At 46.4% G+C, this 21,579-nt stretch overlaps 2 protein-coding genes across 3 annotated transcripts in view; one reads left to right on the top strand and one right to left on the bottom strand.

Annotated features, from left to right (window-relative positions):
* Nucleotides 1-10,827, bottom strand: part of cchcr1 (coiled-coil alpha-helical rod protein 1) — a 57,680-nt gene extending 46,853 nt beyond the window's left edge. For both annotated transcript variants that reach the window (XM_072257402.1, XM_072257404.1), the window contains exons 1-3: nucleotides 10,685-10,827; nucleotides 6,978-7,167; nucleotides 3,177-3,573 (exon numbers count right to left, since the gene is read on the bottom strand). In XM_072257402.1, the coding sequence (XP_072113503.1) occupies nucleotides 3,177-3,573; nucleotides 6,978-7,167; nucleotides 10,685-10,742 (645 nt within the window). In that variant the 5' untranslated portion in view covers nucleotides 10,743-10,827. The remainder of the gene's footprint in view (nucleotides 1-3,176; nucleotides 3,574-6,977; nucleotides 7,168-10,684) is intronic.
* A 2,688-nt stretch (nucleotides 10,828-13,515) lies between these two features.
* Nucleotides 13,516-21,579, top strand: part of tcf19l (transcription factor 19 (SC1), like) — a 30,898-nt gene continuing 22,834 nt past the window's right edge. Inside the window, exons 1-2 of the mRNA XM_072259283.1 lie at nucleotides 13,516-14,376; nucleotides 15,348-16,122. Coding sequence (XP_072115384.1) covers nucleotides 14,097-14,376; nucleotides 15,348-16,122 — 1,055 coding nt within the window. The 5' untranslated portion in view covers nucleotides 13,516-14,096. The remainder of the gene's footprint in view (nucleotides 14,377-15,347; nucleotides 16,123-21,579) is intronic.

Below are 21,579 nucleotides of genomic sequence, written 5' to 3'. Positions count from 1 at the left end.
CAGTGACTTGCTGGGCTATTTCAGTCAGCTATATTGTCGGCCCTGAGCAGGTTAAAAATGGTAGATTTCCACCTGAAGGACATTAGTGACAATCTGATAGTTTTCATGGCCTTGAATGTTTAGTGTCATAAGAAACTGAAACCCATCAGAGCAGCACACAGTATCCAACTCTACTAGCCGTGTTTTCTGGTTTATTAATTGGGTTTAAATTCTTTATTCATGTTTTGATTGAATCTCGTTCCTTGGATCACTTCGCAGATTCACTGAGTTATACAGCATGGAAACAGGTCCTTTGGCTTGACTTATCCATGCTGACCAAGATGCCTACCTACACTAATCCCATTTGCCCATATTCTGTAAACCCTTTCCTATACAGGAAGCTGGCCAAAAGTATTTTAAACACTGCAATCCTATCCACCTCCACCGCTCCCTCTGCCAGCTAGTCCAGCAGTTTAACCACTGTGCCAAGCCTTACCCCTTTGACTCTGCAGGTGCGGGAGGCTCGAGGTCAGTGAATGAGAGAGTGGAAACAGACCCTTCAGCTGGGCATGTCCATGCCAACCAAGATGTCATCTAAGCCAGTCTCATTTGCCAGCATTTGGCCCATATCCTGTAAACCTTTCCTATCCATGTCTCTGTCGATATGTCTTTTAAATGTTATTGTACCGGCCTCAAGCATTTCCTCCGGCAGCTCATAATATGTAAGGAAGAAGTTGCTCCTTGGCATGTACAAAATTGCATGATACAAAATTGAGTTTTGTGAGACAAAATGGCGTTGGTCTGGACTGTGGGAATGTTCAAAGTAAAAGGGGACCATTCCACCGTGAATGCTTTGAGAACTGGTTTACAGCCCCTTGAGTAGATAATATTGAAAAACATTCTTGCCAAGAAAGGGAAGGCAGTTGTGCAGGTGCAGAAACCACCAGGTTCTATGCCATGGGAAAGTACGAGGATAAAGGGTGAGGAACGGTATAAAAATGGGGCAATTTCCTTGTGTAAGGGGAAAGCTTCTCTCAAGCTGGGTTGCGACTGGTGCTAAAAGATAGAGATGAGAGATGAGAGAGACAGAGAGAGATAGTTAGGGAGATATACTGTATATATAGGGCGCAATATATACAGATAGCGACAGAGATGGAGAGAGATGGGAGAAAGATGGTATGAGAGATGTTGGGAAAGAGAGAGATAGATACTGGAAAAGCTGTCGGATATTCGTGCCTCCCTCCAGCAGTGAGTTACTTGGTGTTTGGTTCATAAGGTTTAATTTGTTTACTTTACAACCTCATTAACCATATTTCTTTCTTTCTGTATTTTATCCTTTATATTTCTCTAATGAACTAACTTCTTCCGATCCTGAACATGTGCCCAGGGACTCCTTCGTTTGGAGGTACCTCTTGCTGCTGAATTGGAAGAGAACAAGAGACGAATTTAAAAATTATTTCCATTACCGAATACAGTGCCTATAAAAAGTATTCACCCTGCCCCCCCCAGATGTTTTCATGTTTTATTGTTTTACAACATTGAATCACAGTGGATTTAATTTGACTTTTTTGACACTGATCAACAGAAAAGGACTCTTTCCTGTCAAAGTGAAAACAGATTCTACAAAGTGATCTACAATAATTACAAATATAAAACACAAAATAATTGATTGCCTAAGTATTCAACACCACTCCCCTTTAATGTGACACCAAATCATCACTGGAGCTGCTAAATGGTTTTAGAAGTCACACAATTAGTTAAATGGAAATCTGTTTTTGGAGACCTATGGGCGGTCAAGTGTTTCAGTTGATTGTAGTAAAAATACACTTGTATCTGGAAGGTCTAACTGTTGGTAAGTCAGCATCCAGGCAAAAACTATGTCACCAAAAGAACACTCCAAGCAACTCCGCGAAAATGTTATTGAAAAGCACAAGTCAGGGAATGGAGACAGTTAAATCAATCATCAAGAAATGGAAAGAATAAATCTACCTAGAGCAGGCCGTCTTCAAAAACTGAGTGACTGTGCAAGAAGGGGACTAGTGAGAGAGGTCACCAAGAGACCTACGACAACTCTGGAGGAGTTACAAGCTTCAGTGGCTGAGATGAAGAGAGACTGCGTTTTACAACTACTTTGCCCGGGTGCTTCACAGGTCGCAGCTTTAAGGGAGAGTGGCAAAGAGAAGGCCACCATTGAAAAAAACTCACATAAAATCTCAGCTACAATTTGCCAGAAGGCATGTGGGAGATTCTGAAGTCAGCTGGAAGAAGGTTCTATGGCAGATGAAACCAAAATTGGGCTTTTTGGCCATCAGACTAAACACTATGTTTGACGTAATCTAAGAACCACACATCATCCCTACTGTGAAGCATGGTGGTTGGCTGCATCATGCTGTGGGGATGCTTCACTGCAGCAGGCCCTGGAAGACTTTTGAAGGTAGAGGGCAAACTTAATGCAGCAAGATACAGGGAAACCCTGAGGAAGACCTGATGCAGTCTGCAAGCGAACCGTGACTTGGGAGAAGATTTGTTTCCCAGCCAAGCAATGACCCCAAGCACGAAGCCAAAACTACACTGGAGTGTCTTAAAAACAACAAAGTTAATGTCCTGGAGTGGGCAAGTCAGAGTCTAGACTTCAATTCAATTGACAACTTGTGGCTGGACTTGAAAAGGGCTGTTCATTCATGAATCCGATGCAATCTGACAGAGCTTGAGCAGTTTTGTAAAGCAGAATGGGGAAAAATTGCAGTGTCCAGATGTGCAAAGCTGATGGAGACCTATTCACATAGTCTAAATGCTGTAATTGCTGTCAAAAGTGCATCTACTAAATACTGACTTGAAGGGGGTGAATACTTATGCAATCAATTAGTTTGTGTTTTATATTTGTAATTAACGCAGATCACTTTGTAGAGATTTGTTTTCACTTTGACATAAAAGAGCCTTTTTTCTGTTGATCAGTGTGAAAAAAACCAAAATCCACTGTAGTTCAATGTTGTAAAACAACAAAACATGAAAACTTCCAGGGCAGTGAGGGGTGAATACTTGTTATAGATACTGTACATGAACAACACACGTTTGAAGAAGTTGCCTCTTAGGGTGCATTTAAATCTTCACCTGCTCATTTCAGCTATTAAGATAAAAGAAATTTGGAGCAATAGCACTGCCGGGAGTTGGTGCCGAGCATCTGCCATCCTGCTGACCTGCAAGTGGTTCTCCCTGCTTGTCTCTTCTCTCAGCCAGGCTGAGCCATCTTGCTGTTCCCTCCTTCTCAGCTCCTTTGGCCCTCCCTGCTGCTTCCCGGGCTCCTGGGGGGAGCGGTCCCCTTCCCGCACCGCATGCAACTCTCGCCGCTGGTCGTCCGTCTCGTCCCAGTGGCAATGCTGTGGCGTGGCTGCCCCCAGCCTCTGCAGCTCGGTCCTCAGCTCTCCCAGCTGCTCACCCAGACAGGCGAGCAGACGGTCCTTCTCGGCAACGGCGGCCGCCTGCCGCGCCACCCTGTCCCTCAGCAGCCCCGCCTCCAGGCAGGGTGCCTCCCAACTCTCCTCCACCCGTCTGGCCAGCTCATGGCTCGGCAGTGATCTCTCCTGTTCTGATGACCTGTGTGGGTTGGTAGACAACAGAATTTTTTCCTATTAACCAAAATAAATTTTATTCATAATTTAAAAAAATCAAGGACTAAACACTGTCACAGACATCCCACCTCTCCTGGAACTTCCGGGAGTCCCCCGCATATTAATAGTGGCTCCCTGATGCCCGCAAATTATATACAATATCACGGAAATCAATTTTTTTGAGAGCGAGCGAGAGAAAAGCAAGAGAGAGCGTGAGAGCGAGAGAGCGAGCAAGTGAGAAAGCGAGAGAGAGCGAGCGAGAGTGCGCCATTGCAGAGTGTTCCAAAAAAAATAAAAGTACGTCAGCCCAGACTATCCTAAAGTGTACCCCTGCCTAATAGGGGTCAAAAATAATGACAGAGTTGCTCGCTGCACTGTTTGCAACACTGACTTTTCTATTGCTCGTGGGGGGTTAAGACTGTAAAAGACGTGTTGAGGTGAGTTTAACAGGTGTCATTCGTTCATTAGCATAGCTAACGTTATTTAAACCAGCTGGCCAGCTGATAAGGAGCTACTCTGTTGCAGACATCCCACCTCTCCTGGAAGTCTCCCACAAATTGTTGGTACTACCTCCCTGAAATGAGGCAGCTTAATATTCCAGGGTTCCGATGTTTCAGATGTGATCGAGGCAGGGGAATGAAAGGTGGGGGAGTGGCATTGCTTGTTAGGGAAAATATTACAGCAGTGCTCAGGCAGGACAGATTAGAGGGCTTGTCTACTGAGTCCTTGTGGGTGGAGCTGAGAAACAGGAAAGGTATGGCCACATTAGTGGGATTGTATTACAGACCACCCAATAGTCAAAGAATTGGAAGAGCAAATCTGCAGAGAGATAGCAGGCAACTGCAGGAAACATAAAGTTGTGGTGGTAGGGGATTTTAATTTTCCATATATTGATTGGGTCTCCCATACTGTTAGGGGTCTAGATGGTTTAGAGTTTGTAAAATGTGTTCAGGAAAGTTTTCTAAATCAATATATAGAGGGACCAACTAGAGGGGATGCAATATTGGATCTCCTGTTAGGAAACGAGTTAGGACAAGTGACAGAAGTCTGTGTAGGGGAGCACTTTGGTTCCAGTGATCATAACACCATTACTTTCAACTTGATCATGGACAAGGATAGATCTGGTCCTAGGGTTGAGGTTCTGAACTGGAACAAGGCCAAATTTGAAGAAATGAGAAAGGATCTAAAAAGTGTGGATTGGGACAGGTTGTTTTCTGGCATGGATGTGATCGGTAGGTGGGAAGCCTTCAAAGCAGAAACTTTGAGAGTGCAGAATTTGTATGTTCCTGTCAGGATTAAAGGCAAGGTGAATAGGAATAAGGAACCTTGGTTCTCAAGGGATATTGCAACTCTGATAAAGAAGAAGAGGGAGTTGTATGACGTGTATAGGAAGCAGGGAGTAAATAAGGTGCTTGAGGAGTATAAGAAGTGCAAGAAAATACTTAAGAAAGAAATCAGGAGGGCTAAAAGAAGACATGAGATTGCCTTGGCAGTCAAAGTGAAGGATAATCCAAAGAGCTTTTACAGGTATATTAAGAGCAAAAGGATTGTAAGGGATAAAATTAGTCCTCTTGAAGATCAGAGTGGTCGGTTATGTGCAGAACCAAAGGAAATGGGGGAGATCTTAAATAGGTTTTTTGCGTCTGCGTTTACTAAGGAAACTGGCATGAAGTCTATGGAATTAAGGGAAACAAGTAGTGAGATCATGGAAACTGTACAGATCGAAAAGGAGGAGGTCCTTGCTGCCTTGAGGAAAATTAAAGTGGATAAATCCCCGGGACCTGACAGGGTGTTCCCTCGGATCTTGAAGGAGACTAGTGTTGAAATTGCAGGGGCCCTGGCTGAAATATTTAAAATGTCGCTGTCTACAGGTGAGGTGCCAGAGGATTGGAGAGTGGCTCATGTTGTTCCGTTGTTTAAAAAAGGATCGAAAAGTTATCCGGGAAATTATAGGCCAGTAGGTTTAACGTCGGTAGTAGGTAAGTTATTGGAGGGAGTACTAAGAGACAGAATCTACAAGCATTTGGATAGACTGGGACTTATTAGGGAGAGTCAACACGGTTTTGTGCGTGGTAGGTCATGTTTGACCAATCTGTTGGAGTTTTTCGAGGAGGTTACCAGGAAAGTGGATGAAGGGAAGGCAGTGGATATTGTCTACATGGATTTCAGTAAGGCCTTTGACAAGGTCCCGCATGGGAGGTTAGTTAGGAAAATTCAGTCACTAGGTATACATGGAGAGGTGGTAAATTGGATTAGCCATTGGCTCGATGGAAGAAGCCAGAGAGTGGTGGTAGAGAATTGCTTCTCTGAGTGGAGGCCTGTGACTAGTGGTGTGCCACAGGGATCAGTGCTGGGTCCATTGTTATTTGTCATCTATATCAATGATCTGGATGATAATGTGGTAAATTGGATCAGCAAGTTTGCTGATGATACAAAGATTGGAGGTGTAGTAGACAGTGAGGTAGGTTTTCAGAGCCTGCAGAGGGACTTGGACCAGCTGGACTTTGTGTGGCAACGGGTCAAACCCATACTTTGCAACACCGGGGACAGAAAGAACCTCAGCACATGGTGCCTTTGATCCCATGGGGTTGGAAATACAGTAGATTCCAGTTCAATGGGCCATCTGTTAATCAGGGCAGCTGCTTATTTGGGACAACTCTTAAAGAGCAAACACTACCGGAAAAAATAGCCGGGACGCCCTCTGTTTATTTGCGACACTATTGGGACAGCAGAATGTTGCCGAACAGTTCTAATTAGCATCAACTGAGTGCACTTGTGTGGCCTTTAAACATTACACTGTACTTAGAGCAAACAGGTTTTAAAATAGCATCAGTTGCACGTGCTTGCGTTATGTTATCAATTTCAGACAACAGACACCAATTCAAAAAACAGTGGTTTTTTATCAATTCGTTTTTTATTTTGACTTTTAAAAATTTCGGACCTTTGCCAAGATGCCACTAAAAGAATTGAAAATACTCCACTCCCTATACTGCAGCATACACTGATAACTACTGTAATGGAACTAACGTACAGTTTTATGGAAATACAGTAGTATTGGATGGTGCTCTAATTTGTTCTGTTTTTCATTTAAATAAATAATTTGTTACTCAGTTTAATGGTGGTTTGTCCTTCTTTATATCTTTTTAACTATTGCCATGACACTTCAGCTAATTGGGGCCGCCCTTAATTGGGCCAAAATGTATTGGTCCTGATGTGTCCCAATTAACTGGAATCCACTGTACTGAGCCTTGGTGAGTAACTGCAAGCAGTTTTTAAAAGCACACACTGTATCCAGCGGTGGACTGAATGTTTAGAGTGGTAGACAGAGGGACATTTAAGCAATTTGCTTCGTCTTGGCGGGTGTCAATCTTCCTTAGTGCATCAACGTACCTTTCCTTTTCAAATTCGCAGCAGCACCTGTTTGGTGATCCCTGCCTCCTCCTCAGACGTTCATTCTCTTGCCTCAGTTCCAGGATGTCTTTGGTAGCCTTGGACAGGGCAGCCCAGGGGTTTGAGTCCAGTGGCGGTGGGGCACGGGTTCGACTGCTGAAGTGTGATGGGGGAATCAGGTCCTCTGGCCCTGTTGACGAGAACAGGTTTACTTAGACAGCCTGCGACACACCACCAGTGGAGTAGAATCTCTTTAACCTTCTCTGAGCCTTCGCAAGATTCATCTATGATCAGCTAGTTCGTAAGTTTTTCCCCTTCTAAACCTGTTTTGTTATAATGATCTTCCTTGAAACTCAGTGCTGTTAACACCTCTGACTATTCCTAAATTTGCACTTCAGCAATGGACTTAATCTTTCACGCCTTTCTCCATATTCTTGAATTCCCTACAAACTGTAGAACAACATGATCATAGCTCCTAACTCTACCATGGCTTCACTCAGCCCTTACCTTGTTTCCATTTTGTTGTACTGACCGTGTAATGCATAAGGTACAACTAATGTCAAAAAGGTTCACTGCTGATTATCACTAAGTTCAGGTTTAATTGTCATTCAACCATACATGAATATCCATCAACACAACCAAACAAAACAGTATTACTCTGGGACCAAGGTGCAAAACACAGTACAGACAGTCACACACAGCACAAAGCACATACAAGACATCAGTAAAATACAGTCACACAAAAACATATTCCATTCAAGATTCTGAGTCCATGAATGTTGCAGCAGTGTTCAGTTGACAGTACAGCCCCGTCTTCTGCCAAACAATCACAACGGAGCAGCACCGAGTCCAGCTTCAATGCCACACCACATCACCTCCGGGGGAGTGTACCAACTCCAACGCCTCTCTCCTGGGCGGCTGTAAACAGGCAACACTGCAGCTTGAGGCCATTACCGTACGACGATCAAGGTCATGCAGCTCCCCCGCCATCCGCCCATAAACCAGTGAATCCGACTTACAACATTCCACACTAACAGTGTTCAACAGGGTTTTGCGACCACTCTGATCACTCGCTGTCAGACTGCACGCCGTCTACTCCGATGCCTCTCTAACGCAGGCAGCAGCAAAATCTGCACCAAGCCCAGCTCCTTCAGTTTCTCTGCCAACGGGCGAGTCGTTGATGGTACAGACCTGCAGTGTTTTAAGCTCTTAATGTCCACATGATTGACCGCATAGACGTTGCTGCAATCAAACATGCCGCCATCTTGCCTTGCTCGATCCCATCCACAAGCAAGAGAAAATCTGCAGATGCTGGACTCAGACTGTTTGTCAGAAAGCGTCATCATCACATCTATGGAAAAAGAGCAAACACGAGGAAATCTGCAGATGCTGGAAATTCAAGCTACACACACTAAATGCTGGTGGAACGCAGCAGGCCAGGCAGCATCTATAGGAAGAAGTACAGTCGACGTTTCGGGCCGAGACCCTTCGTCAGTCCTGCCAAAGGATTTCAGCCCAAAACATTGACTGTATTTTCTTCCATAGATGCTGCCTAATCTGCTGAGTTCCTCCAGAATTTTGTGTGTGTTGTTCTTTTCAATATCCAGTTTGCTATGTGTAAAACCACATACAATGCCCCATAATTTGTGTCACCTATTTGTATAGCCACATACTCAGACTTCTAGAAAACAAAGCAATCTCTCAGTTATTAATGCATATCTATTTCAAATATCTATATGCCCATAGCTATCTATAGGGATAACCCAAATCTCATACATCTCAACATTTCCTCAATATCACTCCACATTATAAACCTGCACTAAGTTGCAAACCTCTATGTGCACTGCAGACATTCTTTACAGAGCTAGTTTGCTCCTATGTCAAAACCTGCCTCTGTTTCCTATATTAGAACACAGAACAGTACAGCACAGAAAAACCATTCGGCCCACAACATTGTGCTGAGCCAATTAAATTAGTAATCAAATGTGGACGTGGACAGGATATTTCCAATAGTGGATGAATCCAGGACCAGGAGGCATATCAGAGTACAACAGCATCCCTTTAGAACAGAGATGAGAAGGAACTTCTTTAGCCAGAGGGTGGTGACTCACAGAAGGCTGTGGAGACTAAGTCATCGGGTAATTCAAAGCGCAGTTTGCTACGTTCTGGAATAGTCAAAGCATCAAAGGTTACGGGGAGAAGACAGAATAGCGTTGAGAGGGAAAACAAATCCATCATGATCGAATGGCGGAGAAGACTTGATGGCTTAATTCTGCTCATATATAGTGGCATGCAAAAGTTCTGTTACTGTGAATAGCCAAGTGAGTAAAAGATGAACTGATTTCCAAAAGGCATAAAGTTAAAGATGACACATTTCTTTAATATTTTAAGCAAGAAAACTTTTTTATTTCCATCTTTTACAGTTTCAAAATAGCAAAAAAGGAAAAGGGCCCGAAGCAAAAGTTTGGGCACCCTGCATGGCAGTACTTAGTAACACCCCCTTTGGTAAATATCACAGCTTGTAAATGCTTTTTGTAGCCAGCTAAGAGTCTTTCAATTCTTGTTTGGGGGATTTTCGCCCATTCTTCCTTGCAAAAGGCTTCTAGTTCTGTGAGATTCTCCGGCTGTTTTGCATGCACTGCTCTTTTGAGGTCTATCCACAGATTCTCAATGATGTTTAGGTCAGGGGACTATGAGGGCCATGGCAAAACCTTCAGCTTGCACCTCATTGTGGATTTTGAGGTGTGTTTAGGTTCATTATCCTGTTGTAGAAGCTATCCGCTTTTCATCTTCGGCTTTATTACAGACTGTATGATGTTTGCTTCCAGAATTTGCTGGTATTTAATTGAATTCATTCTTCCCTTTACCAGTGAATGTTCCCTGTGCCACTGGCTGCAACACAAGCCCAAAGCATGATCGATCCACCCCCATGCTTAACAGTTGGACAGGAAATTCTGCACCCTTTTTTTCTCCATACATACCTTTGCTCATTGCTGCCAGGAAGTTCTATTCAAAAGGTTCAAAGGAACATCTAAACAACCCTGATGCATTTTGGAAACAAGTCCTGTGGACTGATGAAGTTAAAATAGATGGAAATAAAAAAGTTTTCTTGCTTAAAATATTAAAGAAATGTGCCATCTTTAACTATATGCCTTTTAGAAATCAGTTCATCTTTTACTCGCTTAGCTATTCACAGTAACAGAAATTTTGACTAGGGGTGCCCAAACTTTTGCATGCCACTGTATCTTATGGACATATATCAGAGTCTAAACCTTTCTCCACTACATCACCAAGTCTTGCCTACGTCAATAGAATCTGTATCCCTATAACAATGATTTCACAGTATTTTCCCCACACCAGTTGGGCTTGTCTCCTATAAAAGTAACCTATAGTTTTGTCTCCTAACTTGGACATCCATTAAGTCTGAACCAACGATACTCGATCGTGTCTTCCTCTGTACCAGGGAGATTCTGATCACTCCACACCAAGGATAAACCAAACACGCCGTACCGAGGATACACTGAGGCTATACTGACACCAGGAAACTTGCATGTCACTCGCTGTACCACAGTCCCACTTGGTACCATTCTCCTGCCCATCCACACTATTTCAGGAATCTCAGCGACATGCAGCTCATTCCCCAGATCGGCTCTCCCCATCCCAGTTACATCGCCGCTCTCTTGACATTTTTTATCTTTACTTTGTACCGATTTTGCCCCCGAAAGCTGCCGGTGGCTCCAGCCCTCTGCCCGGCCTCTCCGACATCGCTCTCCCGTTACTTGGTTTGTTGTTGCAGTAATGTTTAATGGCGGTTGGCAAACGGTGCAGTACCGCCACCTACTGAGGTGGAGTGTGGAGCAAAGAATGACTTGGTTTGCCTCTCCCCTCCGTCCCTCCCGCTTCACCGAACCGCCAACTCCGCGCGTCCGGCGCCACAAAGACTCCGCCGGCGGTTACATCTTTTACCGTCCGGCTGGAGAACGCCTGCCACGACCTATCAGTCCCCCCGAACATCGGGTGCTGGCTCAATTCCCGCTCTGAGTGCAGTCAGTCCTTGGAGTGACAGTAACGCCGACTGCGCACATCTATATATTTGACAACAGCTTCCCCGTTTTTACAATCCCGATAAACATAATCAGTCCTGGCAAAAGGTCTTGACGCGAAAGTTGACTGTCCATTTCCCTCCACAGATGCTGCATAACCCCGCCTAGTTCCTCACGCGTCTTTTTAAAACCAATTTTAATTGTGTATAAAATATGGGACTAACTTAATATTTCTTTGATGTGTCAAAAGGGGGCATCCATCATTAAGGTCACAAACGCACGAAATTCTGCAGATGCTGGAAATCCGAAGCAACAATACACAAAGTGCTGGGGCGACTCAGCAAGTCAGGCAGCATCTGTGGAAAAGAACCAAGAGACGACGTTTCGGACCGAGACCCTTGCTCAGGACTGGAAAGGAAGGGGGAAGATACCAGAATAAAAAGGAGAGCAAGAAAGTGGTAGGTGAAGCCAGGTGGATGGGAAAGATGAAGGAATCTGAAAGGAGAGGAAAGTGGAAGGCAGAGGGGCACCAAGGGGAGGTGATAGGCAAGTGAGAAGAGGTAAGAGGCCAGAGTGGGGGAATAGAATAAGAATGGAGGGGGAGGGATTATTTTTTACCGAAGAAGAAATTGATATTTGTGCCATCAAGTTGGAGGCTGCCCAGATAGAATACAAGGTGTTGCTCCTCCACCCTGAGGGTGGCCTTATTGTGGCACAAGAGGAGCCCATGGACTAACATGTGAGACTCGGAATTAAAGTGTTGGGCCACAGGGAAGTTCCGCTTTTGGCATGGGAGCGGAGGTGCTCAATGAAGTGGTCCCTCAATTTACAACAGGCCTCGCCAATGCAGAGTAGGGTGCACCTGGGGCATCAGATACAATAGGCAAGCCCAGCAGATTCACAGGTGAAATGTTGCCAGTTTCTTTGTGTGCACGATCTTCTAAGCCATTTTAGTCTATTTACAATTTGTCAGTGTGGACATGGTGGAGGATTACAAATACCTGGGGATACGAATTGACAATAAACTGGACTGGTCAAGGAACACTGAGGCTGTCTACAAGAAGGGTCAGAGCCGTCTCTATTTGCCGAGGAGACTGAGGTCCTTTAATATCTGCTGGACGATGCTGAGGATGTTCTACGAGTCTGTGGTGGCCCGTGTGATCATGTTTGCTGTTGTGTGCTGGGGCAGCAGGCTGAGGGTAGCAGACACTAACAGAATCAACAAACTTATTCGTAAGTCTAGTGATGTTGTGGGGATGGAACTGGACTCTCTCACGGTGGTGTCTGAAAAGAGGATGCTGTCCAAGTTGCATGCCATTTTGGACAATGTCTCCCATCCACTACATAATGTACTGGGTGGGCACAGGAGTACATTCAGCCAGAGACTCATTCCACCGAGATGCAACACAGAGCGTCATAGGAAGTCATTCCCGCCTGTGGCCATCAAACTTTACAACTCCTCCCTTGGAGGGTCAGACACCCTGGGCCAACAGGCTGGTCCTGGACTTATTTCCTGGCATAATTTACATATTACTATTTAACTATTTATGGTTTTATTACTATTACTATTTTATTACTATTTAATTATTTATGGTGCAACTGTAACAAAAACCAATTTCCCCTGGGATCAATAGAGTATGACTATGACTATGACTATTTAACTATATTTTTACCTCCAAAGATGCTGCCTGGCAGGCTTACTATTTCCAGCATTTTCTCTTTCTGTTTCTGGTTTCTAACAACTTGTTTGTTTGCTTTTCAATCATAATTTTATATAGTCAGGCTGTTGCTCTATTCAAATGTCAATGAAAATTAAACAAATCAATTCTGATGGCGAAATAATTATTAAAATATCCTTCATTATATGATAGTCCCTTTGGCTAAGATAAAAATTATTTGAAGGGAGGAATCTCTTTTTCTGTGATAGGTGTGGAATTGTCGATCACTAAGATGCAAGTTATTTTAAATTCAGAAATGACTGAAATTTAAGAAAACAGAATGGGGTGGAAACTTACAGCTGTTAAAACGAAACTCCATTACACATTAATCTAGCAACCACATGGTTCTGTAAACAGTGGAATCCCCGGTTTCATTCATTGCCATCATCGTTTGTCAAATCGAAAGGATGCACAGGGGACTATTGCAGAAGAGTGGTGACTGAATTATTCAATAGCAGAAAAAACACGGGAGTCAGAATCGCCAGAAAACTTTTATTTCCTAAACTGTGTTTAATATCATAAACCAGTAGATTGAATTTGACGCGTGCAGCGTTCATTGTTACTGCAATTGATACTCCGTTCATTACTGCACTACGTCAAGAGGAATTTTTCACTGAAATATCTGACAAGTCTGCTTGGCGCCGCTCTCCAAATAATCACGCCCGCCTGTATGAAATATGGCGACTGTCTCCAAATGCGCACGCGCAGCAGTTGAGGGGCTCCGCCTTTAGATGAAATCTCGCGGGGTTGGCCGCCGTTGCTCCAGCGCGCCAATTTTCAAAGGCGCTTCCTGTAAACAGAGGAGAAGAAAGAGAAACAAGCGAAGGGCAGCTGGTGGTTGCACCTTGTTGTGGGGGCGCCTACCCCCACAATAACACCTACCCCTCTCCTCGAGGCCGCCTCTGCAGCTGTCGCCGACTCCGCGCGATGACAGGACCATCGGCAGCCCCGGTACCCGAGCTCTCGCGCCCTTCCCCTCCAGCCTCTCATCCTATTGGCGGCGGCCCGCGTATCGAGCGCGCGACTTGACCCCACCACCCCCGACCCTCGCGCCCTCTTTTCTCCCTGTCGGCTCGCGGCCGCCTGGGTGACATAACGATCGCGCGCGCCTCTCTCCCCTCCACTACTCTTTCGTCTCGCGGACCAAGTACGAGTCCTTTGATGACGTGACAGTCGGTGCCTCAGCCCGCACCCTGACGAGAGCTTTGCTGTCAATGCAGTGGAAGGAGCTCGGGCTCCGATGACGTAGCATCATCTCCCCCCGACCCGTCGCCCCAGGTTTGATGACGTGAAGGCTCCCGTGCCGGAGCGCGAGCCCCGGGGCTCCAAGGGCCGTTCCGCCGCCAGTCAGAGCGACGATGCTGTCGGAGGTGCAACCGTGCCTGCAGCTGCTGCGCATCGGCACCGCTCCTCAGCCGAGCCCCGAATCCGGGCCGGCCGCTCCGCGAGATCTCTACACCTTCCTGCCGGCCGGTCAGCGCTGTACCTTTCGCCTGGGCCGCCAGGCTGACTTGACCGACCTGCGCCTGAGCTCGGGCCGGGCTGACGAACTCATTTCGCGGGTGCACGCCGAGCTGCAGGCCGAGAGGGGCTCGGCCGGCGACTGGAAGGTGCACATCGTGGACAGGAGCACTAATGGTGAGGATGGGGGCAATGGGTGTTGGGGAGGGACTGGGTGGGGTTGGGACGCTACTGGCAGGGGTGGGGCATATACACTAAATAGGGCGGGGTATGACTGGGGTTCGGGATGAGGAAGAGCTACTGGCTAGTACAACATTGTGGGCCGAAGGGCCTGTAATGTGCTGTAGATTTCTATGTTTGCTGGGTCGTATTAATCTGCGCCGGGTGGGCTGGGCGTCTGGATATGGGCTGGAGGTGAGGCAGTTAGGGTGTAGAAAAGGGGCTGGAGCCTTGAGGAGGGGAGGTGGAGGGGTTGGGTTATGGAGAGAGTGGTAGCCGGGGTGGGGGGGGGGCTACGGTGGTGTGAGGGGAAAAGGGGTTGGGTTGAGGAGAGGGATTAAATCAAAACTGATTATAAATTGGAGTTTCTGGGGAGATTTTAGACCCAAAGAGAGTAAGGCATACAGGACTAAAGGAAAATTGGGAATGCTAATTTAAGGGCTTTTTCTTGAATGGGGAAGGGTTTATTGGAGTGTTTAAGGACAAGGGATGGTTTAAAGATTAGAGGAGCAAGAGTGGATTTGAAGTTACCTTTCATTGTCAGAATCATTGCACCTTCACTGTCAGCTGTCTTGTCTGTCACTGTCCTAATTGTGTAGTGCAGATGGAATATAGTACAAGCCATTTTCTTTTGTTTGCTGATGGTTAAAATGGTAAATTGAGATGCCTGATCTGTTCCTATAATTCCTGTGACAGATGGCCCATTAATACCGGTTTGACATCCAATAACATTTGTGATGTGCTGTCAACTGGCACAACATAGTGGTGTTTGTAATCTTGTTAAATACGGATCTTCACTGGGAGGAAAAGAACCAGACTCCGATATCAGCAAGTTTGCACTAATGAGCATTTCTGAGTTGCAAGAGTGAATGTTTGCGAGCTGATTACGTCAAAGGAAGGCATGCTGATGGCTGTGTTGTTTTCTCTAGGTACCTTTGTGAATGATGTTCGCATACCCAAAGGCCAAAGGACAGAGCTTGCAGATGGAGATACTGTCACTTTTGGCCACCCAGATGCTGTGAATATCCCAGAAGGTTGTTTGGCAAGTCAGCAGGACTCTGAATTCTATTTTCTGTTCCAAAAGGTCAGGGTCCGTCCAGCGGACTTTGATGCCATAACAATCCCCAAGGTTCGGGAGCAGTGTGGATTCCGACCTGTTTGTTCTACAGACAAGTGCATCTCTCCCCAAGGGGCCAGGATACGGAGCTTCACTGAAACTCCAGCTGCTTCCCGAGCAACATTGATTCTGAATTCCATAGGAAGTATCAGCAAGCTGAAGTCACAACTGTCTGCATTTCAGACAGAACGGGGAGGTAGAGGCCAGTGCAATGATACAAAGGGAGTTCTTGGAAAATTTCAGCAGTTCTCTTTGAATGGCTGCCGTCCCAGTAACAATGCAGTTGCTGCTCCAGCCCAGAAGAGGCCTGTAACCAAGCAACGGCGGAAGACAGTCCACACTGTTCTTCCTGACCTGGAGCTCGAGGAGGAATTACAACGGTTCTCAGTAGAAGTGCAACAAAGTGCCAACAGCCGTCGGCACTGTAAGTCTGAGTCTGACGTTGACCCAGATCTGTACCGACAGTTGACTTTGGGTGTTCGGGAACTGTCGCCAGAACCAAAGCCTACTTTCAAAAAGCATAAATTGGAGCACAACACTCCCGTTCTCCAAAATTCAATGGAGAATACCCACATCACTCCCACTGGGTAAGTCCACATGTGTTTCTCAAATTTACATCTTGCACTTTTTGGATGGAGAATCCTTACCTACCTGTCTAATGCTTCCTGAAGTTGGAAGTGTGCTGCAAGTAAGTGATTGAAAGATTAAAAATGAACTTTATTTGTTGACGTACAGTCAAGTGAATCATTTGCATGAAATCCTTGAGGGCTGCGCAGTTCAGATCGAAGCCCAAACCCATCTTTCCCATACTCCAGTGCAGTTGCAGACTAATGTAGCCCTGCTGCTTGTACTTTCGGTTTTAACATACTGGGGTAAAGAGATTAGAACTGTGCTAACTTTGAGCTAGACCCATAAATATCCGTCTCCAAAGGGATTCCACCACTATCCACATCTTTTCCTCCCCTGCTCCCCAATCCCCCGCCTTCTATAGGGATTGCTCATTTTGTGAGTCTCCTATCCCTCTTCACTTATCTCCCTCCTGGCACTTATCGGGACAAGTGGTCAAATGCTACACCTGCCCTTACATCCCCTCCCTTGCCAATATTCAGGGCCCCAAAATGACCTTCCAGGTAAAGTGAAGCTTAACTTGTGAGTCTCTCGAGCTCCTCCTGCAACCTCCTGTACATTGTTGAGACCCAAATGCAGATGAGATGACCACTTTGTCGAGCATCTTTACTGTCTGCTGCAAATAGCAGCATGTCCCAGTGGTTACCCATTTCAGTTCGATATTCCGTTGTCATTCTGATATGTCTGTCCGTGGCCTCCTCTACTGCCACAATGCGGCAAGACTCAAGCTGGAAGAGCAACGCCTCATTTTCTGTCTGGGTAGCCTCCAACCTGATGGCGTGCACATTGATTTTAATAACTTCTGGTAATTTCTCCCCCCCCCCCCCCTTTTCCTTTTTCCATTCCCTATTCTGACTCCCCTCCCATTTCTTCCAATAGTTATAGTCATAGTCATACTTTATTAATCCCGAGGGAAATTGGTTTTCGTTACAGTTGCTCCATAAATAATAAATAGTAATAGAACCATAAATAGTTAAATAGTAATATGTAAATTACGCCAGTAAACTATGAAATAAGTCCAGGACCAGCCTATTGGCTCAGGATGTCTGACCCTCCAAGGGAGGAGTTGTAAAGTTTGATGGCCACAGGCAGGAATGACTTCCTGTGACGCTCAGTGCTGCATCTCGGTGGAATGAGTCTCTGGCTGAATGTACTCCTGTGCCCACCCAGTACGTTATGCAGTGGATGGGAGACATTGACCAAGATGGCATGCAACTTAGACAGCATCCACTTTTCAGACACCACCGTGAGAGAGTCCAGTTCCATCCCCACAACATCACTGGCCTTACGCATGAGTTTGTTGATTCTGTTGCTGTCTGCTGCCCCAGCACACAACAGCAAACATGATAGCACTGGCCACCACAGACTCGTAGAACATCCTCAGCATCGTCTGGCAGATGTTAAAGGACCTCAGTCTCCTCAGGAAATAGAGACGGCTCTGACCCTTCTTGTAGACAGCCTCAGTGTTCTTTGACCAGTCCAGTTTATTGTCAATTCGTATCCCCAGGTATTTGTAATCCTCCACCATGTCCATACTGACCCTCTGGATGGAAACAGGGGTCACCAGTAACTTAGCTCTCCTCAGGTCCACCACCAGCTCCTTAGTCTTTTTCACATTAAGCCGCAGATAATTCTGCTCACACCATGTGACAAAGTTTCCTACCGTAGCCCTGTACTCAGCCTCATCTCCCTTGCTGATGCATCCAACTATGGCAGAGTCATCAGAAAACTTCTGAAGATGACAAGACTCTGTGCAGTAGTTGAAGTCCGAGGTGAAAATGGTGAAGAGAAAGGGAGACAAGACAGTCCCCTGTGGAGCCCCGGTGCTGCTGATCACTCTGTCGGACACACAGTGTTGCAAACACACGTACTGTGGTGTCTGCAAGTCAGGTGATCAAGAATCCATGACACCAGGGAAGCATCCACCTGCATTGCTGTCAGCTTCTCCCCAGCAGAGCAGGGCGGATGGTGTTGAATGCACTGGAGAAGTCAAAAAACATGACCCTCACAGTGCTCGCTGGCTTGTCCAGGTGGGCGTAGACACGGTTCAGCAGGAAGATGATGGCATCCTCAACTCCTAGTCGGGGCTGGTAGGCGAACTGGAGGGGATCTAAGTGTGGCCTGACCATAGGCCGGAGCAGCTCCAGAACAAGTCTCTCCAGGGTCTTCATGATGTGGGAGGTCAATGCCACCGGTCTGTAGTCATTGAGGCCGCTGGGGCGCGGCGTCTTCGGCACAGGGACAAGGCAGGACTTTTTCTACAATACAGGAACCCTCCGGAGCCTCAGGCTCAGGTTGAATACATGGTGAGGTACTCCACATAGCTGAGGAGCACGGGCTTTGAGCACCCTGGTACTGACACCATCCGGTCCTGCAGCCTTGCTTGGGTTGAGACGTTTCAGCTGTCTTCTCACCTGTAGAGCTGTGAAGCCCACTGTGGTGGTTTTGTGTGGGGAATGGGTAAAGTCATGAGAGCAGGGTGGGGGACTGTGGAATATGTGTTGGTTGGGGACTGACAACAGATGGCTCATGTATGGGATGGGCAGGGGTCACAATGTCAAATCTGTTAAAGAACAGGTTATGTTCATTGGCCCTGTCCACACTGCCTTCAGCTCCTCTGTTGCTAGTTTGCCAGAACCCAGTGATGGTCCCCATCCCCCTCCAGACCTCTCTCATGTTGTTCTGCTGGAGTTTCCACTCAAGCTTCCTCCTGTACCTGTCTTTAGCCTCCCTGATCCTGGCTTTCAGGTCCCTCTGTATTGCCCTCAGCTCCTCCTGTCCACTGCTTTCCTGTTAGGTTCCTTCTTCGACCCTTTATTTCTTCCACCTCAAGATTTTTTCCATCCATGTACTCGTCTAAATGTCTTTCAAACATTGTAATGGTTTCTGCCTCCACCACTTCGTTTGGCAGCTCAGTCCATATACCCACTGCTGCTCGTGTCAAAAAACATATATCTCAGGTCCCCATTAAATCTTTCCCCCCAACTTTAAATCTATGCCCTCTATAAGAAAAAGACAGACCATTCACCTTATCTATGCCTTTCATGATTTTATGTACCTGTGTAAGGTCACTCCGAGCCTCCAGAGAAAATAGCCACAACCTATTTAGTCTCTCCTTATAGCTCATGCTCTCTCGTCTTGGCAAAATCCTTGTAATTCTTTTCTGCTCCCTTTCCAGATTAATAACATCCTTCCTGGAGGTAGGCATCCAGAACTGCACAGGATTCTCCAAGTGCCTTCTCAGCAATGACATCCCAACTCTTATGCTCAATTCTGTCCCGATGAAGGGTCTCAACCCAAAACGTCAACTGTTTACTCTTTTCCATAAATGCTGCCTGACCTGCTGAGTTCCTCGCGCATTTTGTGTGTGTTGCTTTTGGATTTCTACAGATTTTCTCGTTTTCTTGAGCTCGGTGCCTTGAATGATGGTGGGAGTGACAAACGTCATCTGATCACCCTGTCTACTTGTGTTGTCACATTGGACGTGTACCCCTCGGTGACTCAATTCTACAACACAATGCATGGTCCTGGCATTTGCAGAGCAAATCCTGCCCGTGGTCATGGAAGGGTACAGCACAGAAACATCTCGTTCATGTGGCAACCATTTAAACTGCCTACCACCATCGACCTCTTCCGGGACCATACCCTCCATACCCCTACCATCCATGCACCTATCCAGACTTCTCTTAAATGTTGAAATTAAGCTCACACTCTCACAATCAGTTCATTCCACACTCTCATGACCCTCTGAGTGAAGAACAGAAGAAATAGGAGCAGGAGTCGGCCATCTGGCCCGTCGAGCCTGCTTCACCATTCAATAAGATCATGGCGGATCTGGTCATGGACTCACCTCCACCTCCCTGCCTTTTCCCCATAACTCTTAATTCCCCAACCTTGCAAAACCCTGTCTAACCCTGTCTTACATATATTTACTGAGTAGCCTCCACTGCTTCATTGGGCAGAGAATTCCACAGATTCACCACCCACTGGGAAAAGCAGATATGTCTCATCTCCATCCTAAATCTACTCCCCGAATCTTGAGATAATGTCTCTTGGAAACAACGTTCCTGCCTCTATCTTATCTATCCCTTTCATAATTTTATGTTTCTATAAGATCTCTCATTCTTCTGAATGCCAGCAAGTACCATCCCAAGTGACTCAACCTCTCCATGCAACACACACAAAATGCTGGTGGAACACAGCAGGCCAAGCAACATCTGTAGGAAGAAATACAGTCGATGTTTCGGGTCGAGACCCTTCATCAGGACTAACGGAAAAAAGAGATAGTAAGAGATTTGAAAAGGGGAGGGGGAGACTCGAAATGATAGGAGAAGACAGGAGGGGAAGGGATGAAGCTAAGAGCTGGGAAGTTGATTGGCAAAAGGGATAAGGCTGGAGAAGGGGGAGTGTCATAGGGCAGGGGGCCTTGGAAGAAAGAAAGGGGGAGGGCAGCACCAGAGGAAGATGGAGAACAGGCAAGGAGATATTGTGAGAGGGAAAGAGAGGAAAAAAAATAAATTAGGGATGGGGGTAAGAAGGGGAGGAGGGGCATTAACAGAAGTTAGAGAAGCCAATATTCATGCCATCAGGTTGGAGGCTACCCAGACGGAATATAAGGTGTTGTCCTCCAACCTGAGTGTGGCTTTATCTCGACAGTAGAGGAGGCCATGGATTGACATATCGGAATGGGACGTGGAATTAAAATGTGTGGCCACTGGGAGATCCTGCTTTCTCTGGCGGACAGAGCGTAGGTGTTCAGCGAAGCGGTCTCCCAGTCTGCGTCGGGTCTCACCAATATATAGAAGGCCACATCGGGAGCACCGGACGCAGTATATCACCCCAGCCGACTCACAGGTGAAGTGTCGCCTCACCTGGAAGGACTGTCTGGGCCCTGAATGGTGGTGAGGCAGGTGTAGCACTTGTTCCGCTTACAAGGATGAGTGCCTGGAGGGAGATCAGTGGGAGGAGATGGGGGGGTACGAATGGACAAAGGAGTCGCGTAGGGAGCAATCCCTGCGGAAAGCAGAAAGTGGGAAAGATGTGCTTGGTGGTGGGATCCCGTTGGAGGTGGTGGAAGTTACGGAGAATTATATGTTGGACACGGAGGCTGGTGGGGTGGTAGGTGAGGACAAGAGGAACCCTATTCCTAGTGGGGTGGCAGGAGGATGGGATGAGAGCAGATGTGTGTGAAATGGGAGAGATGAGTTTGAGGGCAGAATTGATGGTGGATGAAGGGAAGCCCCTTTCTTTAAAAAAAGAAGACATCTCCTTCGTCCTGGAATGAAAAGCCTCATTCTGAGAGCAGATGCGGTGGAGATGGAGGAATTGAGAGAAGGGGATGGCATTTTTGCAAGTAACGGTTGGGAAAAGGAATAGTCCAGGTAGCTGAGAGAGTTCATGGGCTTATAGTTGACATC

The sequence above is a fragment of the Mobula birostris genome, chromosome 5, assembly GCF_030028105.1.
Source record: "Mobula birostris isolate sMobBir1 chromosome 5, sMobBir1.hap1, whole genome shotgun sequence".
Classification (NCBI taxonomy): Eukaryota; Metazoa; Chordata; class Chondrichthyes; order Myliobatiformes; family Myliobatidae; genus Mobula; species Mobula birostris.
Note: the sequence above shows the minus strand (reverse complement) of the source record. Positions and strands in the feature narration are given on the sequence as shown.